The 23,283-nt window shown below is 41.4% G+C and overlaps 1 protein-coding gene across 9 annotated transcripts in view; it reads right to left on the reverse strand.

Moving 5' to 3' along the window:
- SMC1B (structural maintenance of chromosomes 1B) overlaps positions 1-23,283 on the reverse strand; it is an 87,268-nt gene that overhangs the window by 54,591 nt on the left and 9,394 nt on the right. For 4 of the 9 annotated variants that reach the window (XM_045466535.1, XM_045466534.1, XM_045466533.1 and 1 more), the window contains exons 1-6: positions 23,104-23,269; positions 8,348-8,536; positions 5,787-5,899; positions 5,496-5,699; positions 2,090-2,328; positions 309-567 (exon numbers count right to left, since the gene is read on the reverse strand). In XM_045466535.1, coding sequence (XP_045322491.1) covers positions 309-567; positions 2,090-2,328; positions 5,496-5,699; positions 5,787-5,899; positions 8,348-8,536; positions 23,104-23,212 — 1,113 coding nt within the window. In that variant the 5' untranslated portion in view covers positions 23,213-23,269. Of the gene's footprint in view, positions 1-308; positions 568-2,089; positions 2,329-5,495; positions 5,700-5,786; positions 5,900-8,347; positions 8,537-21,482; positions 21,604-21,670; positions 22,045-23,103; positions 23,270-23,283 lie in introns of those variants that run through there. The other 5 variants (XM_045466530.1, XM_045466532.1, XM_045466531.1 and 2 more) reach the window with 5 other exon arrangements.

The raw sequence follows: 23,283 nt of genomic DNA on the forward strand, positions 1-23,283 counted from the left end.
AAAAATGATTACCTCAAAAACGTAAGAATATCAATTACCTAATTTTATTACAAAATGATACCATGTGGTCTTGTGGAAGTATTTTCTATGACTTCAATGAACTCATAAAGGTTATAATGCCATCGAATCTTATAAAATAAAAATACCCTAAAGATACATTCTGCATATAGGCTGAAAAATTTCAATCCCCATCACTGAGATGAGGATTGTCTGAGGTCAATCTCTTAAAATATCAGAGAGGACATCCTTTAAGTTATTTCTAAGAAGCTGAAATAATAGAAAGTTTTCTTGTATGTTGACTTGTTCACCTGACTGGCTTCTAGTTCAATGTCTCGCCTTTTGTATAAGATTTCTTCCTCAACCTGCTTCTCAAAACTTCTCCATGCACCATCTAAATCAACCAGCTCTGTCTCCAGGGCCTTTATATCATCTTCCTGTTTAGAACATTGTTTTTCACTGTCCTTTATTGATTTCTTAGCCACATCTAATTTCTTGAGGTGGTGAGAAGTATTTTCTTTGGCTTTAATGTATTGAGGCCTTTTCTGATTTAAAAGTGCTTCAAGAGATCTAAAAAGAAAATAAAGTTTGCTTTAAAGTAAATTAAATCTATACCATATAAGGGAAGGAAGTTCTTTTGATCAAGTCATACATTTAAAAATAAACTTTAAAAATTGACTTTCAGAGACTATAAGCAGATCAGTGATTTCCAGAGGTTGGGGGCGGGGGGGGAGGTACTGAACAGGTGGAGCACAGGGAAATTTTTTGAGTGGTAAACCACTCTGTATGATACCATAATGGTGGATATAGGACATCGTACATTGGTGAAAACCTATAGAACTTCATGGCACCAAAAGTGAACCTTAATGTAATGTATACACATTAAAAAAATCACTTGGGAGGCTAAGGGATCCAGATGGAATACAAAATGTGACCAAAGAATCTATTGTATTACCAATGTATGAAATCACCTTCCTGAAGGGGATTGGGAGGAAAGGTGCTAACCTAAGTAACTCTGAAAATGGGTCAAGTCTATAAAACTAGGGGCGCCTGGGTGGCGCAGTCGGTTAAGCGTCCGACTTCAGCCAGGTCACGATCTCGCGGTCCGTGAGTTCGAGCCCCGCGTCAGGCTCTGGGCTGATGGCTCAGAGCCTGGAGCCTGTTTCCGATTCTGTGTCTCCCTCTCTCTCTGCCCCTCCCCCGTTCATGCTCTGTCTCTCTCTGTCCCAAAAATAAATAAACGTTGAAAAAAAAAAAATTAAAAAAAAAAAAAAAAAAAAACTAAAAGCAAGAGGACCTGTGCACAGGCACTGTACTCTCATTGCCAAAGTTGCTCCCCATGAGGGTATGGGTTAACATCAGCAGTACCGCCACAGATGATTACTAGAACTGAAAATGACCGGCTGACCATGGAAGCCAGGTTGCTCGCTATTGCCATGGAGGTTAGGGACAGGCAAGAGAAGGTCAACATCAACAATGATGGCAACTCATATTATGATGTATTAGACAAATGCTAGGTCATATAACATATTATATGTAGATATTCCCGATGTGATGAGAAGGACATTTTACCCCCTGCGGCCTTCCCCTTCAAAATTCATAAACCTTGACTAATGATGAGAAACTATCGGGCAAATCCAAATTAAGAGACATTCTACAAAAAAACCTGACCAATATGGCTCAAAATTATCTAGGTCATCAAAAACAAGGAAAGGCTGAGAAACTGTCACAGCCAAGAGGAGCCCACAAAAACAGGATAACAAATGTAACATAGTGTCCCGGACCAGAGACAAAAGACACTGGGGAAAAGAGAGAAAATATTAGTCAACCATGGACTTCAGTTAACAGTAGTGCATGAACACTGGCTCACTAATTCTGACACATGTACCATATTAATAATGTTATTAAGTAGGAGAAACTGAATGTGGGGAATATGGGAACTCTTACTATTTTGTAATTTTTCTGTATATCTAAAAGTATTCCAAAGTAAAAAGTTTATCTAAAAAATCAACTTTCAAAATGTCACTTATATTTTTATTTTTTATCAATGTACATAAAACCCAACTGTTAATCACTATGTGTCAAAACTCACTTTAACTCTTTTTCTGTTTGTTGTAGTTTTCTAGTTAGCATTCCATGTTCCTTTTTCTTGGCTTTAACTATGTTTTCATGATCAGAAAGAGACTCTTTTGTGACACTCAAATTCCTGTTCACACGCTCTAACTCAGTGTTCAGAAAATGAATTTTCCTTTCATTATGATATAGTTTGAAAAGCTGTAACTGTACTTTGTTTATTTTCAGTTCTTCAAGGAGACTCTGGTAACGTTCTGCCTATAAAACAGTACAATTCAGTAACAGTTAAAAGGGAATATACTGAAGTTGACCTTTCATAAACTCAGCGAGAGTACCAACAAATGATCTCTAAGGAATCAAATTATTTAAGTATCATTCACAAGTTATCAAATTTATGAAGTTAATTCTTGTCAAAAGTAGCATTATTTGGAGGTTTCTGGGTACACATACACAACAAACCAGTAAACCAGATTTTATTCTCATATACTCAGTGATATGGTGGTAAGAACAATGAGGTGGCACCTGCTAACCTGGGTCCTCATCGCATTTCTGTTTGGACCTTGGACCTCAGAGTATGGCAAGTCCATTAACGTTTCTTTTTTTTAAAGTTTCTAGTTATTTATTTTGAGAGCCCGCACACACACGTGGGAGGGGCAGAGAGAGAGAGAGGAGGAGAGGGTGAGAGAGAGAGAGAGAGAGAGAGAGAGAGAATCCCAAGAAGGTGCCGCACTGTCAGCACTTAGCCCAATGTAGGGCTCAATCTCACAAACTGTGAGATCATGACCTGAGCCAAAATCAAGAGCTGGACACTTAACCAACTGAGCCACCCAGGTGCCTCACCATTAACATTTCTGCTATCAGTTTCCTCATTTGTAAACTGAAGAAAGTTGAATGACTTATAGGGTCCCTAGCAACATTAAATCCAAGAATTCCAGGTAAAATTCCTGCTATAAGATATAATTTTTCTATTAATAGAACAGGAATATTAAAATTCTAAAGTATATGGGCAATGGAAGAATTTCTTTACCATTTGTACTCTTAATAAAGGAATAAAGGAATGGGCTGCCTTGAGAGAAAAGCTCCTAATCAATGACGTATTCCAAGTAATAGGTAAAAAGCCATCTGCCATGACACCGTAACAAATAGGAATTCCAACGATTCTAACTGTCCTCATAATGTTTAATGTTCTGCAACTCTACTTTCTGAAAGCTGTTTCAGTATATTATGAAAAACATAGTCTGACTCTCACCAATACCACCCCTTACCACTAACAAACCCAAGGACACATACGCACACGTAAAAATATGAAGAAATAAACATCACAGTGAGAAACACAACACTTTTATTTCTTCAAATATTATTGACTGCCTACTATGTGCCAGGCCTTTGCTGCCGGGAATATAGGAAGGAAGAAGACAGAAAAAGTCCCTGCTCTTACAATCTTATAATCTAGTTGTTCTAATGGGGGGGGGGGGGATTAGAGATTAAACAAGCAAACAAATAATAAACAAGATACTTTCATGCAGCAATAGATGTTACAAAAGAAACAATAGGGTAATACAACCGTACCAGGGAGGGGAAGGCCAATTTAGATTGGTGGTGTGGATAGCAAATGCCTACCTGAGAAAATGGCAACGAAACCTTGAATGAGAGAGTATTGGCCATGAAAAAAATCAGGCATACAGCTATCTAAGCAGAGGAAATAGCAAAAGCTTCAAGCTAGAAGTGAGGACAGTATGTTCAATAAATAGTAAAGGCCAGTGTGGTGGGAGAGTAGAGGAAACCAAAGCTTGAGAGGTGGGAGATGGTCTAGGTCAGTAGGCTGGACAGGCACACTAGTGGGAAGCACTGCACTGATGGAGGTTTTGTGCAAGAGAAAGACAAAATTTGGGGCGTCTTGGTGGCTCAGTCCATTGAGCATCCAACTCTTGGTTTTGGCTCAGGTCATGATCTCATGGTTCGTGGGTCCGAGACCCACTTTGGGCTCTGCACTGACAGCGAGGAGCCTGCTTGGGATTCTCTCTCTCCCTCCCCCACTCACGCTTGCTAGCTCTCTCTCAAAAATAAACATTTAAAAATTAAAAGAAGAGAACAGGGGCGCCTGGGTGGCGCAGTCAGTTAAGCGTCCGACTTCAGCCAGGTCACGATCTCGCGGTCTGTGAGTTCGAGCCCCGCGTCAGGCTCTGGGCTGATGGCTCAGAGCCTGGAGCCTGTTTCCGATTCTGTGTCTCCCTCTTTCTCTGCCCCTCCCCCGTTCATGCTCTGTCTCTCTCTGTCCCAAAAATAAATAAACGTTGGGAAAAAAAATTAAAAAAAAAAAAAAAAAAGAGAACAGAGTCTGATTTGCATTTGACAAATATCTAAATTTTTTTTAATGTTTATTTTTGAGGGAGACAGACACACACGCACAGAGTGTGAGCAGGGGAGGGGCAGAAAGAGAGGGAGACACAGAATCCGAAGGAGGCTCCAAGCTGTCAGCACAGAGCCCAACATGGGGCTCAAACCCATGAACCACGAGATCATGACCTGAGCCAAAATTGGATGCTTAACTGACTGAGCCACCCAGGTACGCAGACAAAGATCACTCTAAACGCAAAGAACTATCAACCATAAATGAGGTACTCTATTAGGCATTGTAAAGGGCACCAAGAAATACCACAGAACAGCATATGCAAAGCATGCCTATGGCCTCCTAGAGGTTCCCAATACCCTTTTAGGGAGCCCCTGAAGTCAAAACTCTTTCCATAATAATAGTAAGACTTCATTTGCCTTTTTCATTGTGTTGACATTTACACTGATGGTGCAAAAGCCAATGGTGGGTAAAGCTGCTAGGCCTTAACATAAATAAGATTTAATACAGAAGGAGATAGGAGCATTCACCTGTCTTCCTTTAAGCCATATATTAAGGAGATTATAAATATGTAAAACAATGTCACCCTTCTGGTTAGTTTTACAAAATGCTATTATTTTTCATAAAAGTATGTTATTTATATTAATGTGTAATGTTTCTTATTGCTGTTTTTACATTGATCATTATAATATATTTCTTAAATTTCTCAGTTTTAATTTCAAACACAATAAATATCGGTCAGAAACTCTTTGGGGACCTCAATGATTTATAACAGTGTAAAGGGACAAGATCCAAAAGTTGAAAGCCTATGCCATGTAAGATATACACCCCTCAAGCTTATTTTTAGTTGGGAAAATCAGACATTTTTTACTTCAGGTAGCAATGCCTATTTAGGAAACAAAACAGTAGAGACTACGTCAAAAAGCTTATTTTTAATGAATAGTGGGCCTTATTTGTCTTACATTATAAAAAAAAAAAAAATCTTTTTAGTAACGCAAAGCCAATACCTAGCAATGTGGACAGACAAAAGACTTGGTATCCAACAGTTACTGGTTTCATCCTGACGACGCCTTACCTCTTCTTTCTCTAACTTTGCCTGTTTGCGCTCTGCCGCCACATTTTTTTTCTTATTAAAATTAAACTGTGCATCCTCTTCAGCTTTCAGTAACTTTCTTTTCTTTTCCTCATATTCTCCTATGAGCTCTCCTGAAGTGCTGATTTCCTCAAAAAACTGGGTTCTTTCTTTGGGTTTTTTCAATGAAATCGACTCCACAGTTCCCTTTCAAAAACGGTAAAGCACATCAACATAAAGTATGTGGATGCATTTTCAAAATCACGAGCCAACTAAACCAGTACAGCTCCTTACCTGAAAAACGAGACAGTTCCGTGCTTTGACCATTACGCCTATCTTTTCCAACTCGGCTATGTAAGCAGAACGACTCACTGGATTATCATCAAAATGAAATTCTGAGCATCCCCCTAAGAGAATAAAACTGTTATTGGAACTATAAATACCAGACATGTAACAACTATTCAAAGGTTAGTAAAATTATTTTTCTTATTGAAGTGGCCAGTTATGTAACAACATAGGTGTTATTAATAAACGCATTTAATCAGTCAACAATTATTGAATGTCTGCTCTATGCCAAGGAGAATTCTATAGCAGTGAACAAAACGGAGGACAGTCTGGATCTCAAGGAGCTTATATATCCCACAGTGCAGACAAAAATGAGATATGTAAGTACAATAAAGATGTGAGAAAGTGTTAAGTGCTAAGAAGTAAAAGAGAGCTGGGAAGGGGATATGGAAGTTTCTGTGACAGGGAACAGACATTACAATTTTAAACAGGATAGTGTTGCAGGATGAATGCTTATGTCTCCCACCCCCCCCAATTCATATGTAGAAATCCTAATGGTATTGGAAGGTGGGGCCTTTGGGAGGTGATTAAGTTGTGACTGTGGAGCCCTCATGAATGGGATTAGTGGGCTTATAAAAGAGACCCCACAGAGCTCCCTAGTTCCTTCCACCATGTGAGAACACAATGAGCTGTACTCAACCCAGAAGAGAGCCCCTCATCTGACCATACTGGCAACCTGAGCTTGGACTCCCAGCCTTCAGAACTGTGAGAAATAAGTTCTTATTATTTATAAGCTATCTAGTCTGTGGTGTTTTGTTATAGCAGCCCAAACAAACTAAGACAGATGGGCTAAGGGCAAAAACAAAGCTGAGGCATTGCACTTCTGGTCTGAACATATACTACAAAGTCACAGTAATCCAAACAGTATGGCACTGGCATAAAAACAGACACAGAAACCAATGGCACAGAATAGAGAGCCCAGAAATACTGCATGAATGCACCTGTATGTGGAATCTAAAATAGTCAAACTCATAGAAACAGAATAGAATGGTGGATGCCAGTGGCCAAGGGGAGAAAAAATGGGGGGAGATGTTGGTCACGTATTACAAAGTTTCCATTATGCAAGATGCTAAGTTCTGGAGATCTAACATATAGCAATGTGACTACAGTTAACAATTTGTATTATAAACTTCAAATCTGCTAAGAGGGTAGATCTTAAGTATTCTCACCACAAACACACACAACAATAGTGCCTGCATGCAAAGAAAATGGTAACTATGTAAGGTGATACATGTTAATTAGCTCAACTGTGGTACTGACTTCACAGTGTATATTAAAACATACATGTTTTAAATACATGCAATTTTGTGAAATTAACATTTTTTCTTTCAAAGTAAGCTCCAGGCCCAACCTGGGGCTCAAACCCACAACCTCAAGCTCAGAAGTCACGTGTTCCGCCAACCGTGCCAGCCAGGTGCCCCTAAATACATGCAGTTTTTTACCTGTCAATTATACCTCAATAAAGATGGGAAAAATAAATTTATGACGATTTAGTAAATAAAGAGTAGGCTAGAGAATCCTTACTGAAACAGAGACTTTTGAGTAAAAACCCAAAAGTGAGAAAGAAAATTCACGAATAAAGATACCTAGGTGATAAAGTGGTAAAAATACTTAAATTACACATTAAGGTATAGGTATACAAGTATTTATTAATAAAATAGTATTTATACATTAGAAAATTAAGTCCATGTTCTAGTGGACCAGAATGAAATATCAAAAACAAAAAACCAAAACCAAGACATGCCTATACTATGGAGGCTCTGTAAACTCTGAACATATAGAAAAGATATTCTGCTTCTTCAGGAAACAGGAATTACAGAATTTAAATCACAAAATACAAATTCATATATTTCACTCAAATTGCTACTCAGTGGTAGAAAAACTTTCTATACAAACCAAAAATACAGGGGCATCTGGGTAGCTCAGTTGGTTAAGCATGTGACTCTTGTTTCGGTTCAGGTCATGATCTCATGAGTTGTAAGACTGAGCCCTGTGCCAGGCTCCTTGCTGACAGTGTGGAGCCTGTTGGGATTCTCTCTCTGCCCCTCCCCTGCTCACACACGCATGCATGGTCTCTCTTTCTCTAAACTTTAGTAAGTATGTATGTGTATGTGTGTGTGTGTATATATATATATATATATATATATGTATACATATATGTCTGTATATATACATATACTCAGTTCATCACTAAGAAAAAGTTAAACATACGTAAAGAACCTCCATCATTTTAACCTAATAACCAGTAGAAAAATGCTATTTGACAGTAGAGAAATTTGAACAAATATGTCTGCTTTAAAAAGAGTCTTAGTGGAGACTCATACAGGTTCTATTATTTACTTCTGAGATTTGCAATCCAAGAGAGGAAAACAAAAAAAACTCCAAATCTCTAGTTTACTATGCCAGTGAAATAATAAATCACACCCTTCAAATAAATAAAAAAACAGGTCATCTGACTTAACTTTTGAAAAATCAAAGGACTCATAAGCAAGTATCTACAAAAAAAATACCTCGGATAATCCTTGTAAATGTTTTCTCCTCTCCACTTTCCTCCACGTACACAATTTTTACACTCGCAAAAGAAGAGACAGGTTTTCCAATATGTGCTCCGTAAATGAGTTCTTGAATATTTTTCACTCTTAAATTAGCTGTTTTCTCTCCCATTACAAAACTAAGTGCATCCATTACATTAGATTTTCCTGGGAAAAAAAAGACAGAGAGAAAAGTTATCCCTTGTTAACAATAAAAAACCTTGCCCAGAGACAAAGAAGCCAACAATGGAAGTGAAATATAGCCAATACACATGTCTAAAAAGTAGCACTGTCTTGTCTATGTTTAAAATGCATGTGACCAATTTTACATAGATCACTGCGTTCTTCCATGCAGCTATGGCAGAGTATTAAGTGGCCTAAATTTAAGGATCTAAGCAAGTGGATCTAAACCCAACTCTCTTTCATTATTAAATATTGTACTATGGCAACTCATTTAACCTCTCTGAATTTCAGTCATTCCATTTTATGATTAACTATCACCTATTTTAAAAAATGGCTAAGTATGTCCAAGATATCCCAAGGACTAGAATAAGGTTGCCGGAATACTTATGATTGTAGGAGGTGGCGGTACAGAAAAGTTATAGAGCAGGTCTGAGCCTGCAATCCTTTGAAAGGCCTGCTCACAAGATTGGCTGTCATCTGGGGATTTGTATTTTGGGAGAGTTTCCACCACTTTCTGATAAGAATGTCTCACTGTGCCGAAAGTGTTTATACGACATGATTGATGCTGGACACCTCGCCTGTTTTCTTTTTAGGAGTCTGGAATTTTGGTAGATTTTGGTTTGTGCTAGACAGAGGGTGCCTAGCTGACCATTCCCCAATAAAAATCCTGGGCACTGAGTCTTTGCTTGAGGTTCTTTGGTAGACAACATTTCATGTATATTGCCACTACATATTGCTGGAGGAGTTGCCTGTCCTGTGTGACCCCACTGGGGGAGGATTCTTAGAACCTCGTGCCTGGTTTCTTCAGTTTGTCCCACGTGCCTTCCCTCTTGCAGAGTTTGCTCTGTTCCCTTTCGCTGTAACACGTAACAATCCTGAGTACAACTACACGCTGAGTTCTGTGAATCCTCCTAGCAAATCACTGAAGGGGGGGAGGGGGGTATAGTCTTGGGCATTCCTGACCCAAAGGCCAAATTGTTATACAATCATGAGCCCACAGTTTGCTCTAAGACAATTTCCAAGGTGCTGTGTCATTGCTACTACCATGTGTATCTATCTACCTATCAATCAATCAATCAATCAATCAATCACATTCCTTCCCCCATATCCGCAAGGAACTTAAATTTCCAATGCCAGAACAGGAGGAAGATAATACAAAGAAAATACTGCCAGCCAGTGGAAATATGGCTTAGTTTTAGAAGTTTACGATCTTGGCTTGAACTCACAACCCTGAGATCAAGACTCGCATGCTCTACCAACTGAACCAGCCAGGCGCCCCAGTTTGTAATCTTTCTAAAAAGAATTAGAAGTGGTTAAAATGCTATAAATTTATTTAGCTAAGTTTCAGTTAATGATTGGGTATGAAACATGGCTTTTTGGGTTGACTGAAAGCTATTATAAGCCAGATAGGACAAAGTGAATACTAATCGAGTTGAATTAAATCTCACTGTAACAGAATTAAAGAGAAACCAGTTTTGGTCAATCCTTATTTAAAATCTGCCTAAAATAAACACTTGCTTACCCAAATTAATTTATTCCATTAATATCTTTTGAATAGCTATTATGTTAATAGCTATTAAGGATATAGCAAAAGAAGAAGACAAAAAACCTCCCAGCCTAATGAAGGTTATGTTCTATTAAGAGAGACAAAAGACAAAAAAAGACAATTCCATACTAGAGTTAAGTATCATAAGTAAGGAAATAAACTGGGTGATGGAATAGAGGGTAACTGGGAGACATAACTTCAGATAGGATGGTCAGGAAACATTTTAAGAGCCTACTGACCAGCCAGTGTTAGCTTAAGACTCATCTGCTGAAAAGAATGAATGAATGAACAAACAAACAAACAAACCAAGTTTGGTAATGGTCAGATAGGGGACCTCTGCTGTAAAAACTCAAAATCAACATAAGGAAAATGATAATTCTGGAAGAATTATCTTTTAGGTCATCATCACTCGAAGATATAAAAATTACACTATCACTCTCCAGTCTCCAAACCTCAATATTTCCATTCATTTGCTTTCTTAACTAACATGCTAAGTCCCTTTTCATTCCAATTCTGCACATCCTCCTCCCATTTCCTCCTTCTTTCCCATCCTTCTGCCCATTCAAGTCCTTGTTACTTCAGGTGTCTCCTAGCTGTACTCCTACATCTGTTATCCAGTCTTTGCAACAATTCTATGAAGTAGGTTTTAATTTGTGTTTCATAAATTAAAAAGTAGAGACTCAAAGTCAAACAAATTGTATGTTTTGGAGGTGTCTGAATCCAAAATCTATATACTCTTCCAACAAAAAGCAGAGAATTATAATCCACTATAGTAAGTTCTAAAATAAAATTAACACACCTAGACACACTTAAGAGAAGCACTAGCTACTGGAGGCTCTGAGTAGACTTTAGCAGGAGATGATTCGGGGCTAAGTTTTAAAGGGTAATTAAGAAGTTTGGGGAGGGGGTAAACATACCATTCCAGGAAAAGACAACAGCTTGGTCATAGGTACCGAGAAGTAAGAGAGCATGGTACCATTTCAGTAAAAAATGGCAAATAATTTTATATAAGTGGAGCAGAGCTTATAAGAGAGAAATTAAACTTTATGCTGAAGATGATGTGAAACCATTGGAGGATTTTAGGAATAGCAGTGAATTTTTCAGACATGTTTTATCAAGATTTCTCAGACAATAACCCACCAGAAAAACGAGCAAAGGATATAAAAAGGCAATTCAGAGAAAAATATAAAAGGCGCCTAAACATATGAAAAGATACTTAAGCTCAGTCATAATAAGAAAAATATAAATTAAAACTGTATTGACTACCAGTTCTATCGTACTGGCAAAAATCCAAAACTTTGAAAACACGTGCCTTTGGTGAGGCAGAAGGGAAACATACCCTTTCATATATTGTTGTTGGAGTTACAAAATGATACAACTCCTATAGAGGGGAAATTCGGCAATAGCTAATGAAATTATAAATCCATTCATCTTTATTTTTTATTTGAATTCCAGTATAGTGAACATATATTAACTTCAGGTATACAATACTGTGATTCAATAGTTTCATATATTACACCATGCTCATCATGATAAGCACACTCTTAATCCCCTTTACCTATTTTTTCAATCCTCCTACCTCCCTCCCTTTTGGTAACCATCTGTTTATTCTCTATAGTTAAGAATCTGTTTCTTGGTTTGTCTCTTTTTTGCTTTGCTCATTTGTTGTTTCTTAAATTCCACATATGGAATCATACGGTATTTGTCTTTCTGACTTATTTCACTTAGCATTATACTCTCTTGTTCCATGTATGTCTTTGCAAATGGAAAGATTTCATTCATTTTTTATGGCTGAATAATATTTCACTGTGTGTATGTATACATGTATGTATATATGTATGTATGTATGTGGTATATATATGTATTGTGTGTGGATATATAAATGTAAATATATATATACATATATATCACTTCTTTATTCATCACTTGATGGACACCTGGGTTGCTTACATATCTTGGCCAACGTAAGTAATGCATCTATAAACATAGGGGTGCAATATCCCTTCGAATTTGTGGGGTTTTTTTAAATTTTTATTTATTTTTGAGAGAAATAGAGACACAGTGGGCAGGGGAGGGGCAGAGAGAGAGGGAGACACAGAATCTGAATCAGGCTCCAAGCTCTGAGCTGTTGGCACAGAGCCTGATGCAGGGCTCAAACTCACAACCGTGCGATCATGACCTGAGCTGAAGTTGGACGCCTAACTGACTGAGCCACTCAGGTGCCCCCAAGTTAGTGTTTTTGTATTCTTTGGGTAAATGCCCAGTAGTGCGATTGCTGGATCATAGGCTAGTTCTGTTTTTAACTTTCTGAGGAATCTCTATACTGTTTTCCACAGTGGCTGCACCAGTTTGCATTCCCACCAACAGCGCACAAGGGTTTTTCTCCACATCCTGGCCAACACCTGTTGTTTCTTGTGCTTTTGATTTTAGCCACTGTGGCAGGTGTGAGGTGATACCTCATTGTAGTTTTGATTTGCATCTCCCTGATGATGAGTGATGTGGAGCATCTTTTCATGTGTCTGTTGACCATCTGGATGTGTTTGGAGAAATGTCTGTTCCTGCTGTCTGCCCATTTTTAATTGAACTATTTGATTTTTGGGTGCTGAGTTGTTTAGCTTCTGTATATATTTTGGATACTAACACTTCATCTAAATCCATTCATCTTTTGAGCCAGCAATTCCACTTCTAAAAATCGGTCTCCCTGATTTATGTGCACAACTGTACAATGGCAAATACACAATTATGCAATTCATTACAGGTTGTTTCTAACAGAAAAAGACTGGAAACAACTCTAGTGTCCAAAAATTAAGGGAACGCTTGAAATAGCTGTATAGCAGCTACACAGTGGAGAATTACACAGCAGAAAGAGAACAGAAGAGGATATAGTAAGTAAAAAAAGTGCAAAACAGCATATATAGTAAAAAACTAACTACGAACTTTGATGTAATGAGAAGTGAGGAGTTAGAGATAGCAATACATACATATTTGCTTGCATTTGCAAAAAGAAAACACTGAAAGACAATCAAGAAATGAATGGTCACCTACACAAGGTGAAGAGCAGGACATGGAAACTGAGTTGGATACCTGTCTGCCTCTCCTGGTCCATTTTCTTTTCTTTTCTCTCTTTTTTTAAATTTTATTTATTTATTATTTATTTATTTTGAGAAAGACAGAGTCAGCACAAGTAGGGGAGGGACAGAGAGAGAGGGAGACAGAGAATCCCAAGCAGGCTCCACACCATCAGCACGGAGTCTGACATGGGGCTGGAACCCACTAAACTATGAGATCATGACCGGAGCCAAAATCAAGAGTTGGACACTTAACCAACTAAGCCACCCAGGAGCTCCTCCTGGTCCATTTTCTACCCTGCTTTCTGCCCTGTATCAATAGGTTCTCATGCCTTTTGGCTTCTACTTGGATTGGGCCAATGGCGAGCTCTGGCAGGAGGGAAGGAAAAGAATAGGGTCAGGGTATTTATTCCCTTACTTCCCTCTCTGTGAGGTGGCTTCTAGTTAGCTGTGTCTTTCGACAGGTCACCACCCTTTCAAATTTCCTTCTGGGTTCCTTCCTCTCTGGGCCTTGGGTGGTGACAGATCCATCATGCTAACCCTGCAATTCCTCTAGTCCTTCCAATTCCTTTATAGCCTTACACATATTTGTAATTACTCCCTTTGTAAACAAATCTTCCACAGATTGTCCTCATCTGAGTGTGCCACCTGCTTCCTGTTGGGACCCTACCTGGTGGGGGAACAGTACAGAAGCAAGATCTCTTGGTGTATACCTTTATATAGAGTTTTGAGCTTTGAAATATGTGTATGTATTGTCATTTTTTTAAAAAAAACTAAAATTTAAAAATTCTATAAATGAAGGGTGCCTGGGTGGCTCAGTCAGTTAAGCGTCCGACTCAAGCCATGATCTCAGGATCATGATTTGAGCCCCACATCGGTATCTTAAGTCTGCTTAAGATTCTCTCTAAAAAAATTAAAAATAAAAATTCAAAAACAGAAACAAGTAAACTTAAGTGAATATTAAATCGGTGATAGCCATATTGAGAAATGGTTTATTTCAAGGGACCTCAGATCACAAAATTCTGACTGTACATTCTTAGTGGGATGTATTTCAAGCACCAAAAAGAAGTATAAAAGAACTTTAAATTTCCTTTAGTATCTTTATTGTTTGTAATGATACTGGCATTGGTAGTTTTAAGATCATTTTCTCTGTATTATAGATTTAAGCAAATAAGTATATTAGTGATGTTAGGAATTATTTTCAAAGTAAGAAAAAATATTTGCAATGACAAGAATCAGGGCACAGTGAAAACATAGTTATGTTAAAACTGAATGGGGGGCACCTGGGTAGCTCAGTGGGTTAAACGTCGGACTCTTGATTTCAGCTCAGGTTGTAATCTCATCGTTTGTGGGATTAAACCCCACATTGGGCTCTGCGCTGTGAGCATAGAGATTCTCTGCTTAGGGTTCTCTGTCCCCCCACCCCCGTCCCTACCCTGCTCACACACAAGTATGCACATGCATGTTCTCTCTCAAAATAAATAAGCGTTAAAAAAAAAAAAGCCTCAGTTTTATAAAACTTAATGAAATGCTGATTCAGTCATAAATATTATTTCGCATTAAAACCATCTGGGTAGGGGCGCCTGGGTGGCGCAGTCGGTTAAGCGTCCGACTTCAGCCAGGTCACGATCTCGCGGTCCGTGAGTTCGAGCCCCGCGTCAGGCTCTGGGCTGATGGCTCAGAGCCTGGAGCCTGTTTCCAATTCTGTGTCTCCCTCTCTCTCTGCCCCTCCCCCGTTCATGCTCTGTCTCTCTCTGTCCCAAAAATAAATAAACGTTGAAAAAAAAAAAAAAACAAAAAAAAACCATCTGGGTAGCACACAGGGTAATGTCTCTGACATCAGCTGTAGCAATAGTTTCTAGATAGGTCCCCTGAAGCAAGGGAAATAAAAGCAAAAATAAACTATTGGCACTACATCAAAAAAAAAAAAAAAAAAAAAAAAAAAAAAAAAAGCTTCCGCACAGCAAACAATTAATGAAACTAAAAGACAACCTGTGGAATGGGAGATCTTTGCAAATGACATAGTAAATGATTACTATTTAAAGTATATATAGAAGTTATACAACTCAACACCCAAAATACAAATAATCCAATTGAAAATGCGCAGACAACATGAACAGACATTTCTCCAAAGAACACATCCAGATGGTCAACAGACACATGGAAAGATGTTCCACATCACTCATCATCGGGGAGATGCAAATCAAAACTACAATGAGGTATCACCTCACACCTGCCACAGTGGCTAAAATCAAAAGCACAAGAAACAACAGGTGTTGGCCAGGATGTGGAGAAAAAGAAACCCTTGTGCACTGTTGGTGGGAATGCAGACTGGTGTAGCACTCTGAAAACCAGTATAGAGGTTCCTCAAAAAATTAAAAATAGATCTACCCTATAGTCCAGTAATCACACTACTGGATATTTACCCAAAGAATACAAAAACACTAACTCAAAATGATATATGTACCCCTATGTTTATAGATGCGCTATTTACATTGGTCAAGGTATGTAAGCAGCCCAGGTGTCCATCAACTGATGAATGGATGAAGGAGATGTGGCATGTACATACAATGGAGTAGTACCCAGTCATAAAAAGGAATGAAATCTTGCCATTTGCAACAACATGGGTGGAGCTAGAGAGTACAATGTTAAGTGGGATAAATCGGAGAATGACAAATACCATATGATTTCACTCATGTGGCATTTAAGGAACAAAGGAAGAGAGAGAGAGAGAGACAAACCAAGAAACACTAAGTATAGAGAACATAGTTACCAGAGGATACACGGTAGAGGGATGGGTGAAATAGGTTATGGGGAGTAAAGGGGATTAAAGAGTATACTTATCATGATGAATGCTGAGCAATGTATAGAATTTTTCAAACACTGTATCATATTAAAATTTAAAACTTAATAAAATTTTAAAAACTTGGGTAAATGCTTGATAAAGAACACTTGTATAATGTCAAAGCAACACTAGGAGACCAGACTAGTTAGAAGGGAAAAACTAATTGTACAATGTAGTGACCGCTGTCACCACCCTAATCCAGGGGTCAATCTTAGCATCACTAGTGGTAAAACAAATAGGTGTTATGTGATGTAATACCATGAGAAATACACAACATCACCTATGATGGAATCTAGCCAAAACTGTTTAATTTGAACCCATCAGCCTTTTAGGTATTGAATGTTTTCAAATGTCTTTTCCTCATCTATCAAGAAATAAAATGGATCTTCTTTCTTGTGGAAACAGATGAAGATTACTGAGGGAACAGAGTGGCACATAGATTAAAGTAGGGTAAGACCAAAGATTGGGAACTCAGCTAAAAGATTACTGCATTAATCCAAGGAAGAAATGATGAGAGCCTGAAACCCTGAGAGTAGTGGCAAAAGAGGGAAGAGCACAGGTTATTAAGGAGGCAGAACTGGCCCAGACTGGTAGTGTTCTGGGTGTGACAGGGAGAATTTATTTAAAGATGAAGGAGAATTCATTTAGGTGGCAGCCATATGAAACTCCGGGAGTAAAGCATTCTAAGTCCAAGGAACAGCATATGCTAAGACCCTGAAATGGAAATAAGCTTGGTCTGTGTAAGGAAGGCAAAAAAGAAAAGCAATTCTGACCAAAGCATAGTAAACACAGCGAAAAAGAATATTAAAGAAGAGAAATACACAGAGGCCAGATCATAAAGGCCTTTGTGGATCATGGTAGAAATACCGGATTTCATTCCAAGTGTGGGGAAAAGCCATTCGAGAGTTTTAAGCTAGGCAGTGCTCTGATTTATAGATTTCCTTTGTTTGTTAACCACTCACTCTGGGTGCTGTGAAAATGAATTGTAGGGAGACAAGAAAGCAAGCAGAGGGATGTGTTAGGAGGTTATAGCAATAGTCCAAATGAGAGCTCTAGCATCTTCGATTGTGATAGTGGCGAAAAATGGCAAGAAACAACTGGATTGAGGATGTATTTCAGAGGTAGAGTTATTAGGATTTATAGAAGATTAAATGAGGGAAGTGGAGCGTAGGAGGAGGAATAAAGAATGACTCTGGGTTTCTGGTCTGAATAAATGAGTAAACTGCATCCCTTACCAAGCAGGTAAGACCTAGGAAGGAATAAGTTGGTCTCGTGGAAGTGGGGGAGAGGAAATTTGCTACTCTTTCTGATTATAGTACTTTATTTTTTTTAGATTTTATTTTCTATGCCCAACGTAGGCATTAATTTCTATGCCCAACGTGGGGTCTGAACTTGACTGAGCCAGCTAGGCGACTTCTAGGTCTACTAGAAGTAGCAAAAAATGAAAATATGCTGAATATTATAGGCTAGATATATAATTTTGGAAGTCAGTAGCATAAAGATGGCATTTGAAGCCATGAAACTGAATAAGATCGCGTGGGAAAAGAACACAGGGAAGAGAAAGACAAAGGACCTATTTCCAGGGGGTGGGAGGATTCTAGTGCTTAAGAGACCCAGGGCAGAAGCAGCCAATAACTGAGGGCTTGCCAGTGAAACAGGAGAAAACCTAGTTGGTACACAAAGTCAAAAAGAGCCAAGTGACCCAAGGGAGGGATGAAATGTGATCTATCATGCCACTTAGACACCAAGACCTTCCCTTGACCAACGTCTTTAAAAACACCCCCAGTACTTCCTATCTCTGTTTCTATTTTTCTCCTTATTACTTAACACTTTAATATTCTATATACTTTTCATATTTAGTGTGTTGTCTGTCTCTCCACCTTTGAATGTAAGTTCTATATGGAAAGGGATTTTTATGTTTGTTCACTGATGAGAATGGTACATGGCATATAGTAGGCATTCAATCATTTTTAAATGAATGAAATACCACTGATATATCAAAGGGAATGAGGATAGGAAATTGGCCACTGACTCTTACAAGATGTAGGTCAACAGTGACATAGAGAAATTTCAGTGGAGCTTGAAAACTTGAAATCACACTTGAAAACTGAATCAAGAGCACTGAGAATGGCTCAAAGAGTTTCACTGTATTGATAAATTGGGGCAATAGCCTAAAGAGTGAAGTTCAAGGGATTTTCCCCCAAGCATTTCATAAAATTTTTTTTCAACTTATTTGAGAGAGGCAGAGAGAGAGAGAGCGAGCGCAAGTGGGGGAGAAGGGCAGAGAGAGAATACCAAGCAGGCTCCACACTCCGCGCTGTGCCCAAAGTGCAATCCTATGATATAGTAAGATCATGACCTGAGCCAAAATCAACAGTCAGATGCTTAACCAACTGAGTCACCCAGGCGCCCCTATAAAATTTCCAAACATAAAGAAAGTTGAAAGAATTTCATAGTAAACACCCATACATTTACCACTAAGTTCTACAATTAACATTGTACTATACTTTCTTTTCATACAGCTATATACCCTCTATGTTATAAGAGTGATAATAAGACATGTATTAATGCCAATGAAAACTACCCAATAAGGGAGAAAGAGAAAATCCAGAGAAAGAATTACAAAATAAAAGGGGGAAGGATTTAAAACAGAGGTGGAGAGGACTCAGGTACACTTGTAGTACTTCTCTGCTAAGTGTGCTTCAAAGTCTACCATTTTCTTCCATAAAGTTAAATATATCCCCCTGGCAAGGACTGACCCAAAAGGATTTCAACGTTCTATCCTGCCGCTCCTCTACACATTCTCGCCAATTTGGACTATTAGCTGTCCCACCGACAGACCTTCCCAAACCCCTGGAAAAATACTCTTTACTCTTTGAGCCAGTTCAAATGATAATTCCTCTAGAAAACCTTCCCTAATCTTGACCTCTTCTTGTCCATACCTCCCCAAATCAGATCTAGTATTTTCCTTGCTTAAAGTTCCATAAACGATGTTACTGGGTCTCCTATTTCAATTAGTGTATTTTCTTATACTCCCTAAACCTTGAGAGCAGAAGCTGTCTTATAATACATACCCTCTTCTGCTTCTAACACTATGTATATGCAAAAACTATTTGCTAAATTCAAGTGGAGAACACTAAGGTTAAAATCAAAATGACATTTTCCCCACTACCACAAAAAATCAACATTAGATTTACTAAAAACAAATGAGAACATGTCAAATTTTGACAGGTGGTGACAATAGGAAATTATTACAAAAAGTATGACTAACTAGCTAAATTGAAGTTTGAGAGAAAATGAATGTAACAGGTAATTATCAATTGGTTTAATAAAATCTACCTAAATGTGCCAGTAATTCTGTAAGATTATTTATTAAAAGATGACTTATTAACAAGTGTTCAAATGAATATAAATGAAATACCACCCATTAAATTAGTCTTGGATGAGTATTATACTGAATTTTAGCCTTTGTATAGAAGGAGAATGTGAATAGCTCATGCAAAATTCAGCAATAAGTAAACCAGAAATTTTTGTTGTAGAGAGATTATATTAAAGGCAATGCTAAAAGAATCCATGCCTGGCTTTCTATGGTTCTAAGCAAAGTCTCTGGGTTACCACAAATTCTCAAGAGGGAAGTGCAGCTTCCAGGGCACCGGGACAAGAGGAATTTGTGAAGGCATTTTCACAATAACCTTAAGATTTGTTGTTAATCACAACATGTATTGTTGAATTAAGATAAGAGATAAGAATATTTTGAAACTTACAGTTTGGCACTAGTTTTAAAAAGTTCAAAACATCACTTCAACAGGATCTTGAGTGGTAATGGGCAAGTGTTTTAGGCTGACTGTAGTATAAGATTTCATGTAAACACACATTCAAAATATTACACTGTTGTAAGTACAAAACACAATTGAGCAACCCTTCACACAATCACCAGTTAAAAGGTGAAGCAAATCAACTGACGGTGGGTCTGGTAACCTGATACATGAGTGAAGGTTAGGGTAAGAACGTAAGGAATGTTTACAATAATCATCTTTTCAGTGTCTTTTTGACAACAGAATCAAGCGTGAATGAGGAAGTATATTACACAGAAGATGCATGAAAATCCTCAATTATGTGCATATTTCCAAGCTCACGTATTCTTTCACATACACTAACTGCAAAGAAAACATTAAACAGTAGTTATCTTTATAAAGCAACAGAAGTTTCACAACAGTTTCATAATAATTATATGTCAGGTTGGAGTGCCAGGAAAACACAAATTTCAGTTTCCTACTCAAGGTCTGTCAAATAAGTTAATTTATTCAGGCAAACATTATCTTTCAACCCAAGAATCGTTTCCGGGCTCAGAAAGGAAATCTGGACTGAGAGAGCCAAAAGAAGACTCGAGAGTTAGGAAAAACCTCAAAGTAACTATCATTTCAGGCCCTCCAGCAGCCGGGGTCATTACATCTCTTGTTTCTTATCACAGAGCAGTGGGGAGCCTGGCCAGGCCCGAACTCAAACTCAAGTCCAGGCTCTGCCCCTTAGTGGGCAACCTTGGAAAGTCATCTGGCCCTTCTGAACCTGTTTCCTAAACCATAAAATGGGGTAATACCCATTTATGAGGGTTAAACAGAAATAGGGGTGCCAGGAACTTGGTGAGACTCCATGCATGCCATTATTATTACAATATTCCTGTGTAGAAAGTTCCTTGAATCCAAAATGTTGTTCAGGCTCCTTAGAACCAATTATTTCCTTCAGATCTCACTCTCCGTCTTTGGATGAGGAAGGGAAGGGGATGGAGAGAAGTGTAGAGAGTAAGACAGAGCCACTCACGTCAAGCAGGGGCCTGTGTCAACGACAGAGCAGCTCAGGGCACTGCAGCTGAGACCGGATATCGCCCAGACCAGCATCAGCCGGTGACACAGTCGGAACTGATAACCAGCAGAAGGAAAGAGAGAGGACGGCAAAGGCCAGGCCTGATCAAACCCCTTTAAAAAGAGAGGATGTGGGGGACACCTGGGAGGCTCGGTCAGGTAAGCCTCTGACTCTTGATTTCTGCTCAGATTGTGATCTCACCATCAGGAGGGTAATAAGCCTTGTGGGGGCTCCAAGCTGAGTGTGGAGCCCGCTTAAGAGTCTCTCCCTCCCTCTCCCCCTGCCCTCCCCCATTTGGGCACGTGAGCCTGCACACTCTCTCCATCTCTCTCGCTCAATTAAGAAAAAAAAAAAAAAAAAAAAGAGGGTGGGGGGGTGCCTGGGTGGCTCAGTCAGTTGAGTCTCCGACTTCGGCTCAGGTCATGACCTCACGGTTCGTGGGTTCGAGCCCCACGTCGGGCTCTGTCCTGACAGCTCAGAGCCTGGAGCCTGCTTCAGATTCTGTGTCTCCCTCTCTCTCTGCCCCTCCCCTGCTTACGCTCTGTCTCACAACAAACGTTTTTTAAAAAAGAGGATTTCTGCAGCCAGGTGTCAGACTCCCCAGACACTGACCCCTCTATGTCTGACCACTTCCAAACGGCAGCTGGTGGGAGGCTCTGCAGGCTTGATCTCAGGAAAGAACAGAGGTCCTTCCCCGCTTGGACTTAGAAAGCGGGAAGTACCGAGCAGAGACCCTGACCGAGGCCTCCTCTCAACAGGGCGCTCAGACGGACTCCAGGGTGGGCTGGTTAGCTTCCTACCTCCTGTTCATCTCGCTTTTTTGTGCCTTGTGCTTTGCGGGACGCGTAAGAAGCTAAGTTACACGGGTGGCGAAATGTGGCTGGGTCTGGAATCCCGAACCTGCTGTATAGTAACCTCGCTTTATAACTGAAATGAGCGGACGCTGTGGGAAAAGACACAACCCGCGTGTGCGCCGTCACAGCGCGCTGGTGACAAGAGGGAACTAGGAGGGCGGGAGAAGCCACCGCGAAGCTCGCGGAGCCAGCGCAAAGGAGAGGAGGGGCCTGGACAAACCCGGTGTTGGTGTGCAGGAGGGGTCGTGGCTCAGCTGCAGAGGGCGCGGGGGCCAAGGGGTGGAGGGTCTGGGTCCGGACGCCAGAGGGCGGGGGCCGGCGGCAGAGAGCAAGCGGCAGGGGCTGGGAGTAGAGGGTCAGGCGTCGGAGGGGTGGGGGCGGAGGGCAGGGGTGGGCACCCGGTGGCGGGGGCACAGGGCAGGCGTGGGCGGAGGGCCGGGTGCTGGGGGTGGAGAGTGGGGGGGTCTCAGCGGCGTTGGGCCGGGAGCGCAGGGTGGGAGTCTGCGCCCCGCGTGGTTGTTGGAGGGGCTGGGACTGGGGCGGAGGGGTCACGGTTCGGGAGGGGGGAAGGGCCAAGAGCGCTGGGTGGGAGTTGGGGGAGGGGGGTTGGTGGCGGGGGGGCGGTTGGTGGCGGAGGGTGGGGGTCCCAGCCGGCGGGGGGGCCGGGAGGGCTGGGCGGAGGTCGGCGCCCGGGGGACGGGGGGTTGGCGGAGGGCCTGGAGCGCTGGGTGGGAGTCGGGGGGGGGGGTTGGTGGCGGAGGACTGGGGGTGGAGGGTGGGGGTCCCAGCCGGCGGGGGGGCCGGGAGGGCTGGGCGGAGGTCGGCGCCCGGGGGGGGGGGTTGGCGGAGGGCCTGGAGCGCTGGGTGGGAGTCGGGGGGGGGGGGTTGGTGGCGGAGGACTGGGGGTGGAGGGTGGGGGTCCCAGCCGGCGGGGGGGCGGGGGGGCCGGGAGGGCTGGGAGGAGGTCGGCGCCCGGGGGGGTGGGGGGGTTGGCGGAGGGCCGGGGGCACCGGGCGGGGGTGGGGGTCGGGTCGGGGTGGAGGACGAGAGCGAAGGTGGGCACCTGGCGGCGGGGGACGCAGGGCGGGGGTTGGCGCCCGCGGGGTTGGCGGAGGGCCAGGGGCTGCGGGCGGGCACCTGGCGGCGGGGGCCGGGGGCACCGTGTGGGGGTGGGGCGGGGGGCTGGGGGTGGAGGACGAGGGTGAAGGTGGGCACCCGGCGGCTCAGGGCGGGGGGTGGGCGCCCGGGGGTGTGGCGGAGGCCCATGGGCCGTAACCCGCCCGCGTCCAGCACGCTAGGCCGCCCTCACGTCACGTCCCCTCGGGCAAAATGGGTTCTGGGTGACCGGGGAGGGCAGAGGCGTTCAGGGTCCCAGTTACCGGAGCCGTTGGGGCCGATGATGCAGGTGAACCTCCTGAAGGGGCCGATGACCTGGCGGCCCCGCCACGACTTAAAGTTCTCCACGAGCAACACCTCCAAACGGCCCATGGCTGCGCCCTCCGCGCCTCAAGCGGCGTCCGCACACGCCGGCGGGAAAGCGCGGGAAGTGCTTGCGGCAT

This window comes from Leopardus geoffroyi, chromosome B4 (genome assembly GCF_018350155.1).
Source record: "Leopardus geoffroyi isolate Oge1 chromosome B4, O.geoffroyi_Oge1_pat1.0, whole genome shotgun sequence".
NCBI lineage: Eukaryota > Metazoa > Chordata > Mammalia > Carnivora > Felidae > Leopardus > Leopardus geoffroyi.